The sequence below is a fragment of the Sinocyclocheilus rhinocerous genome, unplaced genomic scaffold, assembly GCF_001515625.1.
Source record: "Sinocyclocheilus rhinocerous isolate Xijiao unplaced genomic scaffold, SAMN03320098_v1.1 scaffold402, whole genome shotgun sequence".
Taxonomy (NCBI): Eukaryota; Metazoa; Chordata; class Actinopteri; order Cypriniformes; family Cyprinidae; genus Sinocyclocheilus; species Sinocyclocheilus rhinocerous.
The window spans coordinates 989,885-1,007,654 of NW_015626336.1; the positions used below are offsets into that span (position 1 = coordinate 989,885).

The 17,770-nt window shown below is 34.1% G+C and overlaps 2 protein-coding genes across 3 annotated transcripts in view; both read right to left on the minus strand.

The window, feature by feature from the left end:
- The window catches only part of LOC107711325 (uncharacterized), an 11,539-nt gene extending 11,008 nt beyond the window's left edge, over positions 1-531 (minus strand). For both annotated transcript variants that reach the window (XM_016516308.1, XM_016516300.1), the window contains exon 1: positions 478-531. The gene's annotated coding sequence lies outside the window, so the exon portion shown is untranslated. The remainder of the gene's footprint in view (positions 1-477) is intronic.
- A 7,839-nt stretch (positions 532-8,370) lies between these two features.
- LOC107711419 (uncharacterized) overlaps positions 8,371-17,770 on the minus strand; it is a 55,340-nt gene continuing 45,940 nt past the window's right edge. The window contains exons 15-19 of the mRNA XM_016516412.1: positions 17,082-17,152; positions 16,220-16,377; positions 12,252-12,396; positions 10,672-10,815; positions 8,371-9,567 (exon numbers count right to left, since the gene is read on the minus strand). Of these exons, the coding sequence (XP_016371898.1) occupies positions 9,289-9,567; positions 10,672-10,815; positions 12,252-12,396; positions 16,220-16,377; positions 17,082-17,152 (797 nt within the window). The 3' untranslated portion in view covers positions 8,371-9,288. The remainder of the gene's footprint in view (positions 9,568-10,671; positions 10,816-12,251; positions 12,397-16,219; positions 16,378-17,081; positions 17,153-17,770) is intronic.

Here is a 17,770-nt window from a genome sequence, read left to right on the forward strand (position 1 = left end):
GTAATGTCCTGAAAAGTCACCTTCTCCTTGTAATACCTATGTCATACCCTTGTCATTATACAAATTTATGTCCTCATTTGTCACAAAAACGCGCGCACACACACACACACACACACAAATCATACTTTTTGAAGCGTTGAAGGGATTATAAGTGTAAAATACATGCAAAACCACAAGATGTATTACAGTAAGTCACTGAAAGCACACAATAAAACACATCCGTTCACGACAATGTATCCGCGACAGAAACTGAACATCATGAAATAAAAATCTTTCTGTTTCATTATTTTTTACTGGTTGAACGAAAAACAAATATAATTCTGTATGAAACACTGCAACACTAATCAGACAAAACCATTTTTTAAAGTTTTCTATAGTCGGCATTTTGAAATATCTGCTAAATGTGTAATAAATGTATTTGAAGATTTTCCTGTAGTTGCTTATGAATTAGTAAATATTAAGGGAATTATTGCTCACCTGCGGTCTGTGTGTCCTCAAGTTTATTCCACTCTGACTCTCTCTGCTGCTCACACGAGCGTTTAAATAGAGGCTACAAACTTTCACTTTCAACATGACTCACAGTTCTTTATGTTGTAACAACATTTTTGACCAGCAGTTGGTGCTGTTACCAACCTGCAAATTTCCCCTACATTCCATAAAGACGATGACAGCGGCCTTAAAATATTACATAGATGCTACCCTTGTAATAGTGTACTTAATAAGTATATGCAAAATATTGAAAAAAAGTACTTTCTGTGATATAAAAGAGACCATTGTACATATTTTTTGTGAATGTGTTTGTGTTAATTTTTTTTGGAATGAGTTATGTACCTATCTCTCAGATAAAACAAATGTTAGAATATGTATCAACACTTTTGATATTATTTTCTTTTATTATAACTCTAACTTTTGGATTCAATATATTGTTAATCTTTTTATTATACTTCGCACATTTTTTATTCATAAGTGTACATTTTTGGGTAAGAACCCAGTACTGTCAATTTTTCTGGTTGACTATAATTCTTACGTTTTATCTTTGATGGACATAAAAAAACTAAAAATCATTCAAAAGTCAAAAATTGCTTTCAATGTTTAACCTTGTATAATTCCCCCCCTCTGGTTATTTATTTGTTTGTTCTTAGTTTTATTTATTTCGTTTATTTATTTATTTTTTACTTTCTATCTTGTATTATGTTTTGCATTTTGTCCTCTATTGTTTTTGAGGTTGTTGTGGTTATATGCTTGTTATTAAGTGTTTTGGCATTAATAAAAAAAAAGTAAAAAAAAAAAAAGATGACAGCGGCCATCAATAGGCTACATCAGGGCTGGGCAACTTCGGTCCTGGAGGACCACTGTCCTGAGTTTAGCTCCAACCAAGGGCGTAGTTTTGGTTTGAACATTGGTGGGGTTGAAGTGTGGACTGTTTTAGTGGAGTCCTGGGTCATGCTCCCTCATAAGGTTTATTTATTTGTTTGTTTGCTTATATGTTTATTTTTGTAAAATGGTCTTTTGTGCTATCATCCACACATGCAAAGATGGTTGATAACATAACTGCAATAAAGTAATAGCCTATTTAACAATAACTTGTTTACATTGGATGTATAATGTATTTTATATTATTTAGGCACTTATAGGCTATAGTTTGAGATGAAACATCCCACAGCTGCAGCGAAGACAGAAACCTTAGATCCAAGACCTGCTGTTGTGTCTGGTGCTGATGTTCCCGATACATTTGTGATCTTGACTTCCGCTGTAAAGGCACATTTAAAATCTTTTATAACATTGTTTAAATCAGAAACACAAATTCAGCCTGTCAGACTGCAGACAGTCAGATTCTCCACACAGACTTCACAATATGATTTTGCTGCTAAGAATCTGATGAAAACGGATTCTCTACACACGCAGACCAAATCTAAAATATCAAATATGATGAGATGTGACACTGCTTAGAAATTTTCTTATATGTTATCTTCTTGATGCTACACTATTTGTTGTCATAGAAAAAGTAAAGCTGCTTTTGAACGACATGCATTGTTAGAAACGCTTTATAAAGAAAACTGAACTCATTAGATAAACACTTATCCACCCACGAGAGAACCTGTCATTGCAAAATCTCTCCCTCATCAAAGGTAAACAGGTTTTTAATTGATTGCATCACCTCCAAATGCACCTTGAGTCGTTAAACCACGTCAAAATATGAATGCAGTTTGTAAAGATTTTCCATCAACACAAGCCACAACTGTTAAGTCTCGAGCGATGTGTTTCCAATGTTGCTTTAGAGTAAGTTTCACTCTAATAAACATGCATTTAAAATAGTTTTGGAATTATTGCTTTTGTAATGCAGTAGCAGAAGTACCACTGTGTCTTGCCAACATTTTTCGAGTCCCTCACCCCGTTGGACTCCAACTCTCTGTGTCATGTGACAGAGAAGAAGTCCAAGTATAAAGAGCTTGGCTGGTCCTGGAAGGTCTTGCACATCACTGTCTGTGCATATAAATATCAGTCATTAAAGGGATAGTTCACCCAAAAATGAAAATTTGATGTTTATCTGCTTACCCCCAGGGTTCAGTTTCTCGCACAAACCGATCGTTTCGTGTCTTAGGACGTCAATGTGTCGTCACGAGCCGCAGGGTTTAATTTGGATTTGTCTGTGCATGTTTTTTTTACTCTCATAGATTTTGTTACCATTGCCATGCATTATACGACTGATAGACTGCAACGGCTGGAGTTAAAAATCATAATTTGTGTTCTACCGAAGAAACAAAGTCACTTTCATCTTGGATGCCCTGGGGGTAAGCAGATAAACATCACATTTTCATTTTTGGGTGAACTATCCCTTTAAAAACATGTCACAAATTAAGACGTTATTGCTTGCTTATAATATATAACAGAATACATAATTGTTTCACATCAATTCTAATGCAAAAATATGATAATATGATACACAGGTTTGAAGAAGTTTCATTTGTCCATATTAATGATTTACAATTAATATGTACAAATGGTTTAACCAATAATATTCTATTTCTAAATCTCTTCTATTCAAATTTTAACAACATACATCTACAGAATTCCTGCAGAATGACACAAATGGATAAGGAATATATTCAGATCCTACGCATCAACTTGGGAAACCTCTGAGCAATGTTTCTGGAGAATGGTGTTGAATATCAAAAATGACATTTTTATGTGAGCTAAAGATTATCTGAGCCAATTTTGATGAAGACACATTTTCAAAAAGCAGTATCACTTCCATAAACTCTCGGAAATGTGTAGAAAAATCATGACCTGATCTAGAGTAAATCATATATATATATTATAGTAATTTTACACCAGTGACCTGAGAGAACCTGCTTATTAATGCAAAATCTTTTCCTCATCAAAGGCAAACAAATTTTTGATGCATCACATCACCTTTGCAGGCACATGAGCCGTTAAACCACGTGTCAAAATATGAATGCAGTTTGTATAACATTTTCCATCATGATTTGCAACATTACAAACAAATGTTTCCCATGTTGCTTTAGGGTGCTCTCTCTGTAATAACCATGCATTTAAAATGCTTTGGAATCATTGTTTTGTCATTTAGTAGAAGGTTCAATTACGTCTGTCTGTGTCCCGCTCACCTGTTTCCCTTTGTTTGTCTCCACTGCGCTCAAACTCTCTGCGTCACGCGGCAGGGAATCAGCCCAAGTCAGTCCTCAGTTGGCTGATAAATCATAGTAAAAGTATGATAATGATAATCATAGTCAGTTTGAGCTCAAGCCTGCAGCGCCAGTGCAGTGCATGAAGTAAAAGCTCTGAAAATGACCTACAAAAGCTGACCAATTGAAAAAAGTGGTTTAATATAATGCACACAATGTGGAAATATGGGAAGCATCATTAAATGTCAAATGAACAATTTTTAATTGATTGTAATATTAGGCTAAATCTTTCTTCTTCCAAATTTAAACTCCATAAGTGAATTTAAAGGCAGGGTATGTGATTTTTCAAAAACACTTCAGAAAACTGATTCGGGCCGAATAGCAAAACAAACTTGTAGCCAATCGCCGTTTTATTACCTACTAAAACCCAATAAATATCTTCACATGGGAATTTTGGTGTGATTCATTATAGAATTAAAAGAGAGGCTGTACAAACACGGACCGTACAGAACATTTTAGAAGTGAATTCATACAAAAGACCAAGACCATAGTGAAAGAATAAAGAAAGTTCAACGAAACAAAACTGTGTATTGTTTCCTTCACTTTCAGTTTATATATGAAGGTATTTTGGTGCGAAACAACTGAGCGTCTGTGACAGCGTAATTTGTAGTTGTAGAGAATAGCCCATTTGTATAATAGAATAACACATGTGTATCAGTAAATCTGAAGTCACAGACAAAAGTTGCAAACTTGTCGATTTTTTTTCACCCACAAACACAACACAACACACTCTAAAAAATGCTGGGTTAAATACAACCCAGGGCTGGGTAAAATGGGGACAAACCCAGCAATTGGGTTGTTTTGACCCAGCGGTTGGGTTACTACCCAGAAGGTTGGGTTAAGCATTTAACCCAACCGCTGGGTCAAAACAGCCAAATTTGCTGGGTTTGTCCCTATTTTACCCAGCACTGGGTTGTATTTAACCCAGCATTTTTTAGAGTGCAGTTACACCTTCTCAAATCCTTCATTGCAGGTGCACAAATCCTATTCTACGAATCACAAATCAAGAAACTTGTATGCTCACATGTTTTGCTACTATTGCTGCAGTGAATATGGTGCAAAACACATTCACACACCTGCATCAAAAAGTGAAGTCACAGACGAATTTTGTACATCCGCAAATCAGAATGTGAATTCTTGCAATGAGATTTGCACATTTGTAGAATGTTTTCTTACATATATAAATAAACACAGCTTATTCAAAACAGACATGGTATACAACACTGATGGAAATGTTTGTTTAATGATTATAGCATGCATGTGATATTTGTTGTTTTTAATGGTTTCAGTGCATTAACTAATCACCCTGAAAATGACCTTTAAAAACTCCTTTACAAAAGCTGACCTCTCAAAAACGTGTTTTAATATAATTCACGCAGTGTGGAAATCCAGTAATGCATCAAACAATCAATTTTGAAATCTAAAACAATCAAGAAGTTCAGACGGGAAGTTTGGTGCGTTTCATAATTCTTTGTTATTTATTTCTGTATTCTTCTAGGCCATCATAAAGAGAGGCTGTACAAACACAGTCCTTACAGAACTGTATACAAGCGAACCACATATGAAAGACCAGGAACAAAGTGAAAGAATAAAGAAACTTGAAAAAAGTCAACAAAATTTAGCGTTTCCTTCACTTTCAGTCGACAACAACATCAGTTTTGTCCTCATTTACATTATAACTAACAAGCAGCAATCCTCCACCAAGTCATGGAACGACGCTCGATCAACAACAAAACACGATGCATATAATCACCTCAGAACAAGACACAAGATGCAAATGAGAGCAGAAGAATTTCATGCCGTTTATGTACATTCAGGTGCTGCTTAATTAAAAATATAGTTTCATATGATAATCATATTAATCAAAGACGACAGATTTGATCAAAGCAGGACACGACAGACACTCAGCAGTCAGTCAGACGTGATGTGTGTGTTTGTATGTGCATATAGAGCAGTATATCGACACACACTGGACATTAAATCAACATTAAACATGAAAAGTAAACAAAATGACATAAATATGCGTACAAACACAAACCGAGCAACGCATCAGTGGAACTTTCCACTCTCGCTCTGGTTTCGTATGTTAGGCTGAAGACCGCGCTCTCTGCTGGTAGAAGAATGCATGGCAACAGTTACATTATATTCAAATGACACCTGAGCAGAGAATGGCTTTCCGACTTTATATTCACCTAAAACCGCACAAGACTATTCCACATCATGCTCTCTGGATATACAGCGCTGTATCGATCAGGTGGACTATATTAGATGTACAACAGCAGATTTCAGCAGTGAAATCAACACTGGCGGTTCACGAATTGAGTGAATCTCACAAAGCACACCCAGATCATGATTTTACACCAAAATCAAGACAAAAATGGGATATAAAATGTGTGCTTAAATGTCATGAAAATAATGTCTAATGTCACAATGCCAATATATATAAAAAAAATTAGGTTAAGATAAAAGATATTCAAGCTTATTTTAGGACAATTAAACAATAATAATAATAATGCATTTTATTTATATTGCCCTTTTCTCAAACCCAAAGCACCATTAAATAATATAAATATAATAGTCCTAAAAGTGGCCTTCAATTTCTTTACCTAAAATGTATATATCATAGTAGTATTTTTGTATTTTAAACAATGACAACTTCAAAAAGAATGTTATTTTTTTTTACAGTATTTTTGTCAGTCTAATACATTAAACAGAATATAAAGAGCATAAAATAATGGGAATTGCAAAATAAATGCAAATAAACAGAATCTAAAGAGCATGAAGTAATGGGAATTGCAAAATAAAATGCGTTTAATTGTCATGAAATAACATCTAATATATATATATATATATAAGAAATCTTTAATGGTCCTAAAAAATGTTTGTTTGACTTTAGAGTGAAATGTGACTTGGACACATTTTCTTGCGATATTCACCCAAGTGACTTTACAAAATTCATAAACAGATATATTTTTTTAAAACTTCTATTCCTCTTGTATTTCCTATCTGCCCTTTAAACTCACTGTAACATTGTAAGATACGTCCGCTTTGACTAAAGACAGCTCAGAGAGTTTGAGGAAATGTTCTTTTACACCATATTTACTCGTTGAAACATCACCTGATTATCGAAAGGATCCATGAAAGAAAAACCAATGCTTGAGACTGAAACGCGATGCCAGAATCTCGTCACCATGGTGAAAAACATGGTACATTCAACGGTTTCAAGCACCCGATTCATCATGTCACAGGAAGCCGCGTGCCGTGTAATTAAACATCCACATATGCGTTGATCACACAAACAGGCCTATGCTGAATATTGCATGTGGCAGTTTTTCATTTTGACACACCACATTCATTATAAGATTTAAAACATTCCTTAAATAGGTGATATATTTTGTGCATATACACACTCTCTCTCATCGATTACATAAGAAAGCAATAAGGGGAAGTGCGTCTTAAACACTGACTAACTGCGTTTAACAGGAGAAAGATGACATTCAGTGCGCTGCGTGGGTAACAGGTCCGTTTGACTCATGAACTACACACAGCCAGCCTCCTACCGACTTCAGCTTCTGTTGAACCGAACAAACACGATAGATTGTCACTAGTCAGCCATGCCGTACACAGCAGACAACATTCAGCCAAGAGAATAATGCAGAAAGACAAGGACGAGAAGCTAAAAGAGAGCATATTCAAGAAATGAACTATACAGACAAAGATACGCGTATCAGAAATCATTTTCTCACGCTGTTTTTTTGTCTTGTTTCTTTCACTAACATACATAAACATCCCTAAAATGTACTTTTGCATATTCTGCTTTCAGAGAAAACATCTTGGATTTTGCAAACTGATTTTTTTCCCGTTTTAGGCATAAATCTAGCTAAATTTTGTGAGGTTTCTGCCTAAAAACGTTTTGCCAATAGAACTTGTTTTCAGAGAATATATCTTGAATCAAGTTTATTTTTCTTATTCACAACAAAAATGCTAATAAACTTAATTCAAGATTTATCACAATTTTTTAAAATTAAATAGATCTCATTTTAATTTTCATGAAAAATATCTAAATATCCTTAAAATATACTCTTACATGTTAGAACTTCAGAGAATATATCTTGATTTAAGTTTATTTTAATTCACTTGCAAATAGTTTTTTCTTGTTTTAAACAGAAATCTAACAAAATTTAGAGAGGTTTGTGCTTAAAAATGAGAAAAATGTTTTTCAATGGGGTGAGAAAACATCAAGACATATGCAAAATTTGTTTCTCAACTAAATAGATCTAATTTTAATTGCCACTAAAAACATTTAAACATTCTCAAAATGTATATTTGCATACTGAAACTTGTTTTCAGAGTACATGTCTTGAATTCAGTTTATTTTTCTTAACTCATTCACAAATAAAACTTTTTTCTTTTTTAATCTAAACAATAAATCTAACAAAAATGGTTGAGATTTCTGCTTAAAAACGAGAAACTATTTTAATGATGTGAGAAAAACTTCTAGATTCTAGACACAGTATACAAAAAACTGTTTCTCAACTCAATTGATGTTTTAATTTTCAACAAAAAAAACATCTAGACACTCTTAAAATGTACTTTTGCATGCTCAAACTTGTTTTCAGAGAATATATCTTAAATTAGGTTTATTCGCAAATGGTTTTTTCCCCTATTTTAAGCATAAATCTAACAAAATTTGGCGAGGTTTGTGCTGAAAAACTAGGGAAAATACAATCTGTAAATCAAGTAAGAAAAAACTTCAATACACAAAATTTGTTTCTTAAATTAATGCATCTCATTTTAAGGATGTTTACATTTTTTTTTCAGAAAAAATACAAAATTGACTGAGAAAATGAGTTTTGCAGTGTGATAATACTTGGTGTTCAGTGCAAAAGACGTTTTAGGGCAAAACAGGGTTTTGCGGAGCAAACGGATGGTGAATTTAGTGACTTTGATGTCCCTGTGCATTATTGTACAAATACAGATCGCTAATGCCGAGAACAACATGAAGAAACAACTAGTTGCATACGGGCTAGTCAGCTTTCTGCTCGTCTACCGCTCCTAAACACCACACACAACAAGCATTGTGTTTCACCGTGCGAAATACACACATCTTAGACGTCGCTTTGTCGAGCGTTCGTACTTCTCCTGACCATCTTGAGCAGAATTGGTGAATTTTAATATGCATTGTAAACAAATGAGTTATTTCTACAAATGCAAAAACTAAAGACTTTCCAACACAATCATATCTTAAAGGTTCGACTTGGTGATTTGACTTGGTTGACTTGGTAGTGTGTGATGAAATGGCTTCGGGCGAGAAGTCGCAGAAGAAACCGAGAACTAGAAGGCAAAGGAAGGTTATGCGTTTCATATTTACGTTCCTCCGAATCCCAATCACGCTCTCCCGTCCAGATCCCATAGCACCTTGTGTTGTGACATCACCCAGCCATCAGCCAATCACAGAGTCCGATTCAGTCGGAATCTACACCCCTTCCTGATGGCACACAGAGCAGGAGGGCGCACACAGGAAAGAGAGAGACCTCACTTCCTCTCCAGTACAGCGAGCTTCCTGTGGATGGCGGTGGTGGCTTCACTTGCAGACGGCCTGCCGGTAGCTGTGTCTCTGGCCCTGACCGCGGGAGCAGCCGTTGTTTCCGTTTCCAGACAGTTCTTGTGCATCAGCGGCGATGCTTTGGCTCGCGCCGTCTCTGGTGCTGCAGGTCATACTGCTGCCCTGAAGCGTGGGGCTGGACTGAGCTCTCTGTAGCGCACCTTCCTCCAGGAGCATGGCCTCAAACACTGACAGGTCATCGTCGCCGCAGCGCTGCTTCGCCCGCAGGAGCATGCTGTACGTCTCATAGCGCGTTTTCTACGAGAGAGGGACGTTTTATTAACTTGATGAAAATGCATTCACCCTCAGGCCATCCAAGATGTAGATGAGTTTGTTTCTTCATCAGATTTGGAGAAATGTAGCATTCCATCACTTGCTCAGCAATGGATGCTCTGCAGTGAATGGGTGCCGTCAGAATGAGAGTCCAAACAGCTGATAAAAACATCACAATAATCCACAAGTAATCCACAGCACTCCAGTCCATCAGTTAATGTCTTGAGAAGCCAAAAGCTTTGTGTTTGTAAGAAACAAATCTATCATTAAGATGTCCATAATGCCTAATGTTGCTTTCTACAGTGAAAAAGTCGTTCACTGTTCACAGAGAAATCTGCACAGATCAAGCACTGTTTACAAGACAAAACAAATATGAGTAAACAAATATGTGAGTGGATTTTGATGTGAGAGGACAACAGTAAATGGATTTTTTCACTGGAGGAAGCGTTATTATGGACTCGTATTTTAGCCGGAAGCAGCTGGAATTCCTTAATGATGGATTTGTTTCTTACAAGCTTTTCTCTTCATAAGACATTAATAGATGGACTGGAGTGGTATGGATTATTGTGATGTTTTTATCAGCTGTTTGGACTCCCATTCTGACGGCACCCATTCACTGCAGAGCATCCATTGCTGAGCAAGAGACGCAATGCTGCATTTCTCCAAATCTGATGAGAAACAAACTCATCTACATCTTGAATGTAGATGTAGAATTGATCAAAAGTGACAAAGACAAGTATAATAATTCCACAAAAATATGAAGCAGCTGTTGTCAACACCGACAATAATCAGAAATGTTTCTGGATCAAATCAGCATATTAGAATGATTTCTGAAGCATCATGTGACACTGAAGACTGGAGTAATGATGCTGAAAATTCAGCTTTGATCACATTTTACCAATACATTTAAATAGAAAATACCGTAGTTGTAAGTATAGTCCGAAAATAGTTAAATTGTAATAATATTTCACAATATTACTGTTTTTACTGTATTTGTGATCAGATATATGGTGAGCAGAAGAGACTTCTTTCAAAAACATTAAAACATATTACCAATCCAAACTTTTGAACGATAGTGTATATATTTACCTCAAACTCCAGATACTCCTCTCTCAGCCGGTACTCCTCGAGTTCACGACCTTTCACCTTTCTGTCAGGCGGATAAGAGCGCAGTTGTGCAAGCTCAGTGGAGATGGAGCGAAATCGAGCTTCATGAGCCTGTACCTGCTCCTCCTACACACACACACACACTTTATAACACTGCAGCTTATATAAACACAGATACAAGCACACATACAGCACATGCACAGTCACTCTTATGAATCATAACAAGCCTCCTTGCTCTCTACTGCCTACATAGGTAGCTGTCTTTTAAGGAAGCATCCTAACTGAAATCAATAAGTGATACATGTCATGGAAATGGGCATCATGTAAATAGGTAAAATAATTATTAATATTTATTAACTAATTATTTGATAAAATATATTACTCTTTACAACAAGGTTTCTTTTGTTAACATTAGTTATCTGTATTAGTTAAGATGAACTAATGATAAACAATACTTCTATAGCATTAATTCATCTTAGTTAAGGTTAATTAATGTAGTTAACTAATGCTGACAAATTAAACCTTACTGTAAAGTGTTCCGTTTATTCATATATATTTATTGCTATATTCATCATATTATTTATTATTATAGGACTTTATTAAGTCTTTAAGTATGAAGACTTATAACGAAAACATTTGTGACAACTTTTATGCAAATCAGCTGATTTGACCTGTGACAGCTTGGAGGCGGAGCCTGGCAGCAGCGGTCGACTGAATTTCTTCTGTGAGCCAATGGCAGCAGGGAGGGGCGGGGCTGAAAACATGGCCGCCACCGTGTTGATGCGTGTGATCCAAGACTGCATTTGTTCAGCATTCCTACACAAACAAATCAAATCCATGTTAATAATAATAATAGAAAACATCTAAAACAAGTACCAGACTGCAACATTTTCTTCTCTTCATTATTAGTAATAATGTATAAACCTTTGAAGACAGACGTACAATGAGCTCTGTAGTTGGTACAGTGGTGGCCAAAATGATTAGAACACTAGTATTTTCAGCAACTAAAAGTGGTTTTAAGTCAGTTATTTCTATCTTTTGCTGTAGTGTGTCAGTAGGAAATATCAGTTTACATTTCCAAACTTTCATTTTGCCATTAATTGTTATAATCCAGTGAGATTTTTTGTCTGACAACAGCCAGAGCTCCACACAGAGATCTGATCTGATCATCATCAAAATCAATAAGTGATACATGTCATGGAAATGGGCATCATGTAAATAGGTAAAATAATTATTAATATTTATTAACTAATTATTTGATAAAATATATTACTCTTTACAACAAGGTTTCTTTTGTTAACATTAGTTATCTGTATTAGTTAAGATGAACTAATGATAAACAATACTTCTATAGCATTAATTAATCTTAGTTAAGGTTAATTAATGTAGTTAACTAATGCTGACAAATTAAACCTTACTGTAAAGTGTTCCGTTTATTCATATATATTTATTGCTATATTCATCATATTATTTATTATTATAGGACTTTATTAAGTCTTTAAGTATGAAGACTTATAACGAAAACATTTGTGACAACTTTTATGCAAATCAGCTGATTTGACCTGTGACAGCTTGGAGGCGGAGCCTGGCAGCAGCGGTCGACTGAATTTCTTCTGTGAGCCAATGGCAGCAGGGAGGGGCGGGGCTGAAAACATGGCCGCCACCGTGTTGATGCGTGTGATCCAAGACTGCATTTGTTCAGCATTCCTACACAAACAAATCAAATCCATGTTAATAATAATAATAGAAAACATCTAAAACAAGTACCAGACTGCAACATTTTCTTCTCTTCATTATTAGTAATAATGTATAAACCTTTGAAGACAGACGTACAATGAGCTCTGTAGTTGGTACAGTGGTGGCCAAAATGATTAGAACACTAGTATTTTCAGCAACTAAAAGTGGTTTTAAGTCAGTTATTTCTATCTTTTGCTGTAGTGTGTCAGTAGGAAATATCAGTTTACATTTCCAAACTTTCATTTTGCCATTAATTGTTATAATCCAGTGAGATTTTTTGTCTGACAACAGCCAGAGCTCCACACAGAGATCTGATCTGATCATCATCAAAAGCTGCTTTAAACGCAAAGACTTAAAACCATTTTTTAGCTGCTGAAAATACTAGTGTTCTAATAATTTTGGCCACCACAAATGATGAAATGGACCAGTGTGATAGATATTTTTGTACAAAAATTCTTACTACATATCATCCTAAAACAGTTCCACCAATCTGAGAAGTCAAAGAATCACAGTAAAACAGCAGATGAAGTGTTTTTATATGTAGAAATGCAAACACACACACACACACACAACATTTTCCAGCACAAGCAATGAGAGCTGAAACTGGGGCAAACTTCAACTAGAGCAAAGCGAGTTCTCCTGGGGAACGGGAATGTGTGTGAACACACACACACGCTGAGCCTCATGCTGTACAAATGATTTATGCAGTCATTTTTTCCAGTTAAATCTTAATTTTTGTTTTTGTATAGAAGCATATGCACATGTGGTTAGCAAGCAATTTTCACAACTGTGTGACACAGACTTGTCAATATGAATTCTCATTTATCTACTAAGATAATTTTGCAATGCTATCAGGTTATTATAATTAAATAAAACTAAAACCATAAAAACAGTTTTGCTCCTTGAAATAAAATAACCTTTAACTGACATAAATTAAAATATAAAACACTTTAAAAACACTATAAAAAACTTTTTTATTTCAGCTAGTTGCCAAGGCAACATTTGTGCTTTTCATTTAGTTGAACTTGATGTACTAAAATAACTCAAACTAAAACTTAGAAAATAAAAATATATAGACATATTAAATTTTTTTTTAAAACTAATAAAAAAAAAAAAAACACAAGTAAATCTAACTAAAATTAAAATGAACTGAAATAAAAATAAAAATTATGTTGACATAAAAAGATTAAAAATTATAAAAACAGAACAAAAGGACTACAACGAACTAAAATTAAAATAAACTGAATTATAAAAAATAAAATCTATGTATACATAAAAAGATAAAAATAATAAAAATATTGCAAAACAAAATGACTAAAACTTTAACCTAAATTAAAATGAAAACACAAAATATAAAAATTAAAAATATTAATAACAACAATAATAGTATATCACAATGTATTTCCATATTAAGCAGAATATTCAACTAGAACATCATAAAATGTAGGACGAGACTTGATTTTATTGGATGGTGAATTGATTGTGATGTCTCTAGACGAGAGGAGGTCAGAGAGAAGCCCATGAAAAATAAGCTTCATGGCATCAAATGAAAATGGAAAATCATTCGATAATAAGTTGAAATATTACATTCTGATGACTGTGGCATGTTTTCGGTGTGTGAACTCACGGAGCCTGAAAGAGGTAGACTCTCCAGTCAGCGGTCCGGAGGTAAAACACGTTTGGCCGTTTGCTGTAGTCTGTGGCTCTGATGGCCAGCGAATGATGAATAGACACCGCATTCTTCAAATCCTCATCCAATAACGGTTTATCTGGCTGATACTCACCCTGACAACACAATTATCCAGTTATTACTCAAAACATGCATGCCTTCTCATAATTACTGATTTATTGATCATACTGCCATTCTACTCATTACATACAGTATACTACCATCAAACTGTTTATATATATAAAAAATACAACATCATTTGGGTATATTTCAAATACAGGCAAAAATATATTATTTGTTTAAAAGGCACAAAAATATCTTTAAAAAAAGTTTGAAGTAATGGTGACTGAAGACTGAACTAATATTGTCAAAACTCAAAAGCGCTGTTTTTGTTCTGAAGTCAACAGAAACAAAATTCAAGAATAAAATTCATATCAATCACACACACACATAAACACACATGTGGAGGGATCTGATTAAATAAATATATAATTAAATGATTAAATATGTCACAGAATGAAAAAAAAACCTACAATGTAATGTCAGCATAGACGCATCAATACAGCATGCAATACATGTATTGTTTCATGTAAAATGAAAAAGAATGTGAAATATGCCTTACAGTGAAAAACCTCATAAAATACCAAAATCAAATGCACCTTGAGAATGTAGCGAACAACAATAAACAAATAAATCAATGGTGAAGTAATTGAAAACGTAGAGACATTTTGCAATCAATAAATAAGAAATGAAATAAAATAAAATGAAAAGTAGGAAGGAAGGAAGAAAGAAAGAAAGAAAGAAAGAAAGAAAGAAAGAAAGAAAGAAAGAAAGAAAGAAAGAAAGAAAGAAAGAAAGAAAGAAAGAAAGAAAGATGTTCTAATAATTTTGGCCACCACAAATGATGAAATGGACCAGTGTGATAGATATTTTTGTACAAAAATTCTTACTACATATCATCCTAAAACAGTTCCACCAATCTGAGAAGTCAAAGAATCACAGTAAAACAGCAGATGAAGTGTTTTTATATGTAGAAATGCAAACACACACACACACACACACACAACATTTTCCAGCACAAGCAATGAGAGCTGAAACTGGGGCAAACTTCAACTAGAGCAAAGCGAGTTCTCCTGGGGAACGGGAATGTGTGTGAACACACACACACGCTGAGCCTCATGCTGTACAAATGATTTATGCAGTCATCTTTTCCAGTTAAATCTTAATTTTTGTTTTTGTATAGAAGCATATGCACATGTGGTTAGCAAGCAATTTTCACAACTGTGTGACACAGACTTGTCAATATGAATTCTCATTTATCTACTAAGATAATTTTGCAATGCTATCAGGTTATTATAATTAAATAAAACTAAAACCATAAAAACAGTTTTGCTCCTTGAAATAAAATAACCTTTAACTGACATAAATTAAAATATAAAACACTTTAAAAACACTATAAAAAACTTTTTTATTTCAGCTAGTTGCCAAGGCAACATTTGTGCTTTTCATTTAGTTGAACTTGATGTACTAAAATAACTCAAACTAAAACTTAGAAAATAAAAATATATAGACATATTAAATTTTTTTTTAAAACTAATAAAAAAAAAAAAAAAAACACAAGTAAATCTAACTAAAATTAAAATGAACTGAAATAAAAATAAAAATTATGTTGACATAAAAAGATTAAAAATTATAAAAACAGAACAAAAGGACTACAACGAACTAAAATTAAAATAAACTGAATTATAAAAAATAAAATCTATGTATACATAAAAAGATAAAAATAATAAAAATATTGCAAAACAAAATGACTAAAACTTTAACCTAAATTAAAATGAAAACACAAAATATAAAAATTAAAAATATTAATAACAACAATAATAGTATATCACAATGTATTTCCATATTAAGCAGAATATTCAACTAGAACATCATAAAATGTAGGACGAGACTTGATTTTATTGGATGGTGAATTGATTGTGATGTCTCTAGACGAGAGGAGGTCAGAGAGAAGCCCATGAAAAATAAGCTTCATGGCATCAAATGAAAATGGAAAATCATTCGATAATAAGTTGAAATATTACATTCTGATGACTGTGGCATGTTTTCGGTGTGTGAACTCACGGAGCCTGAAAGAGGTAGACTCTCCAGTCAGCGGTCCGGAGGTAAAACACGTTTGGCCGTTTGCTGTAGTCTGTGGCTCTGATGGCCAGCGAATGATGAATAGACACCGCATTCTTCAAATCCTCATCCAATAACGGTTTATCTGGCTGATACTCACCCTGACAACACAATTATCCAGTTATTACTCAAAACATGCATGCCTTCTCATAATTACTGATTTATTGATCATACTGCCATTCTACTCATTACATACAGTATACTACCATCAAACTGTTTATATATATAAAAAATACAACATCATTTGGGTATATTTCAAATACAGGCAAAAATATATTATTTGTTTAAAAGGCACAAAAATATCTTTAAAAAAAGTTTGAAGTAATGGTGACTGAAGACTGAACTAATATTGTCAAAACTCAAAAGCGCTGTTTTTGTTCTGAAGTCAACAGAAACAAAATTCAAGAATAAAATTCATATCAATCACACACACACATAAACACACATGTGGAGGGATCTGATTAAATAAATATATAATTAAATGATTAAATATGTCACAGAATGAAAAAAAAACCTACAATGTAATGTCAGCATAGACGCATCAATACAGCATGCAATACATGTATTGTTTCATGTAAAATGAAAAAGAATGTGAAATATGCCTTACAGTGAAAAACCTCATAAAATACCAAAATCAAATGCACCTTGAGAATGTAGCGAACAACAATAAACAAATAAATCAATGGTGAAGTAATTGAAAACGTAGAGACATTTTGCAATCAATAAATAAGAAATGAAATAAAATAAAATGAAAAGTAGGAAGGAAGGAAGAAAGAAAGAAAGAAAGAAAGAAAGAAAGACTCACTTTCTGCAGGTAAAGGATGCGTCCCTTAAGAACAGCATAAAATGTTTTCCATCCTCTTTTTCCACGAGGTGCTGCATTACACATGAAAAATGACACAAATGCAAACAGCCTTTTATTATGCAGGGAAATGGATAAAATATATCAATACATCACTCTAGACTAATGAATTAATTTTCATTGCTAGACATTTTTTGCGCCTCTTTGTAAATTATATTATTTGCATTTTGTGACACTGTATGCTATTGTTCAACAACATTAAACTAAACATATATAACATATGTGACCCTGTATGGGATTACATTTCTGCCGCAATTCTGCGCGCGAAAGATCATATTTTGAACGCGCAAAAGTGCGTTTTGCACGCGCGCGAACTGAGTTTTGTGGAGAAAATGTTTGTCTCGCAAAGAAGAAAGTATTTCGAGCGCACGAAAATCAATTTTGCTTTTAAAATAAGTTTTTGGATGTGTGCCGACCTTCTCTTTTGCGCGTGCAACGTTTCACTAGCTTGCTCACCTGATGCCCACCCTCTGTGCTCGCTAAATGCCAACAGCTCGCGTGCTCAACACAAATATTTTGAACGCGCAAAAGTGCGTTTTGCACGCGCGCGAACTGAGTTTTGTGGAGAAAATGTTTGTCTCGCAAAGAAGAAAGTATTTCGAGCGCACGAAAATCAATTTTGCTTTTAAAAT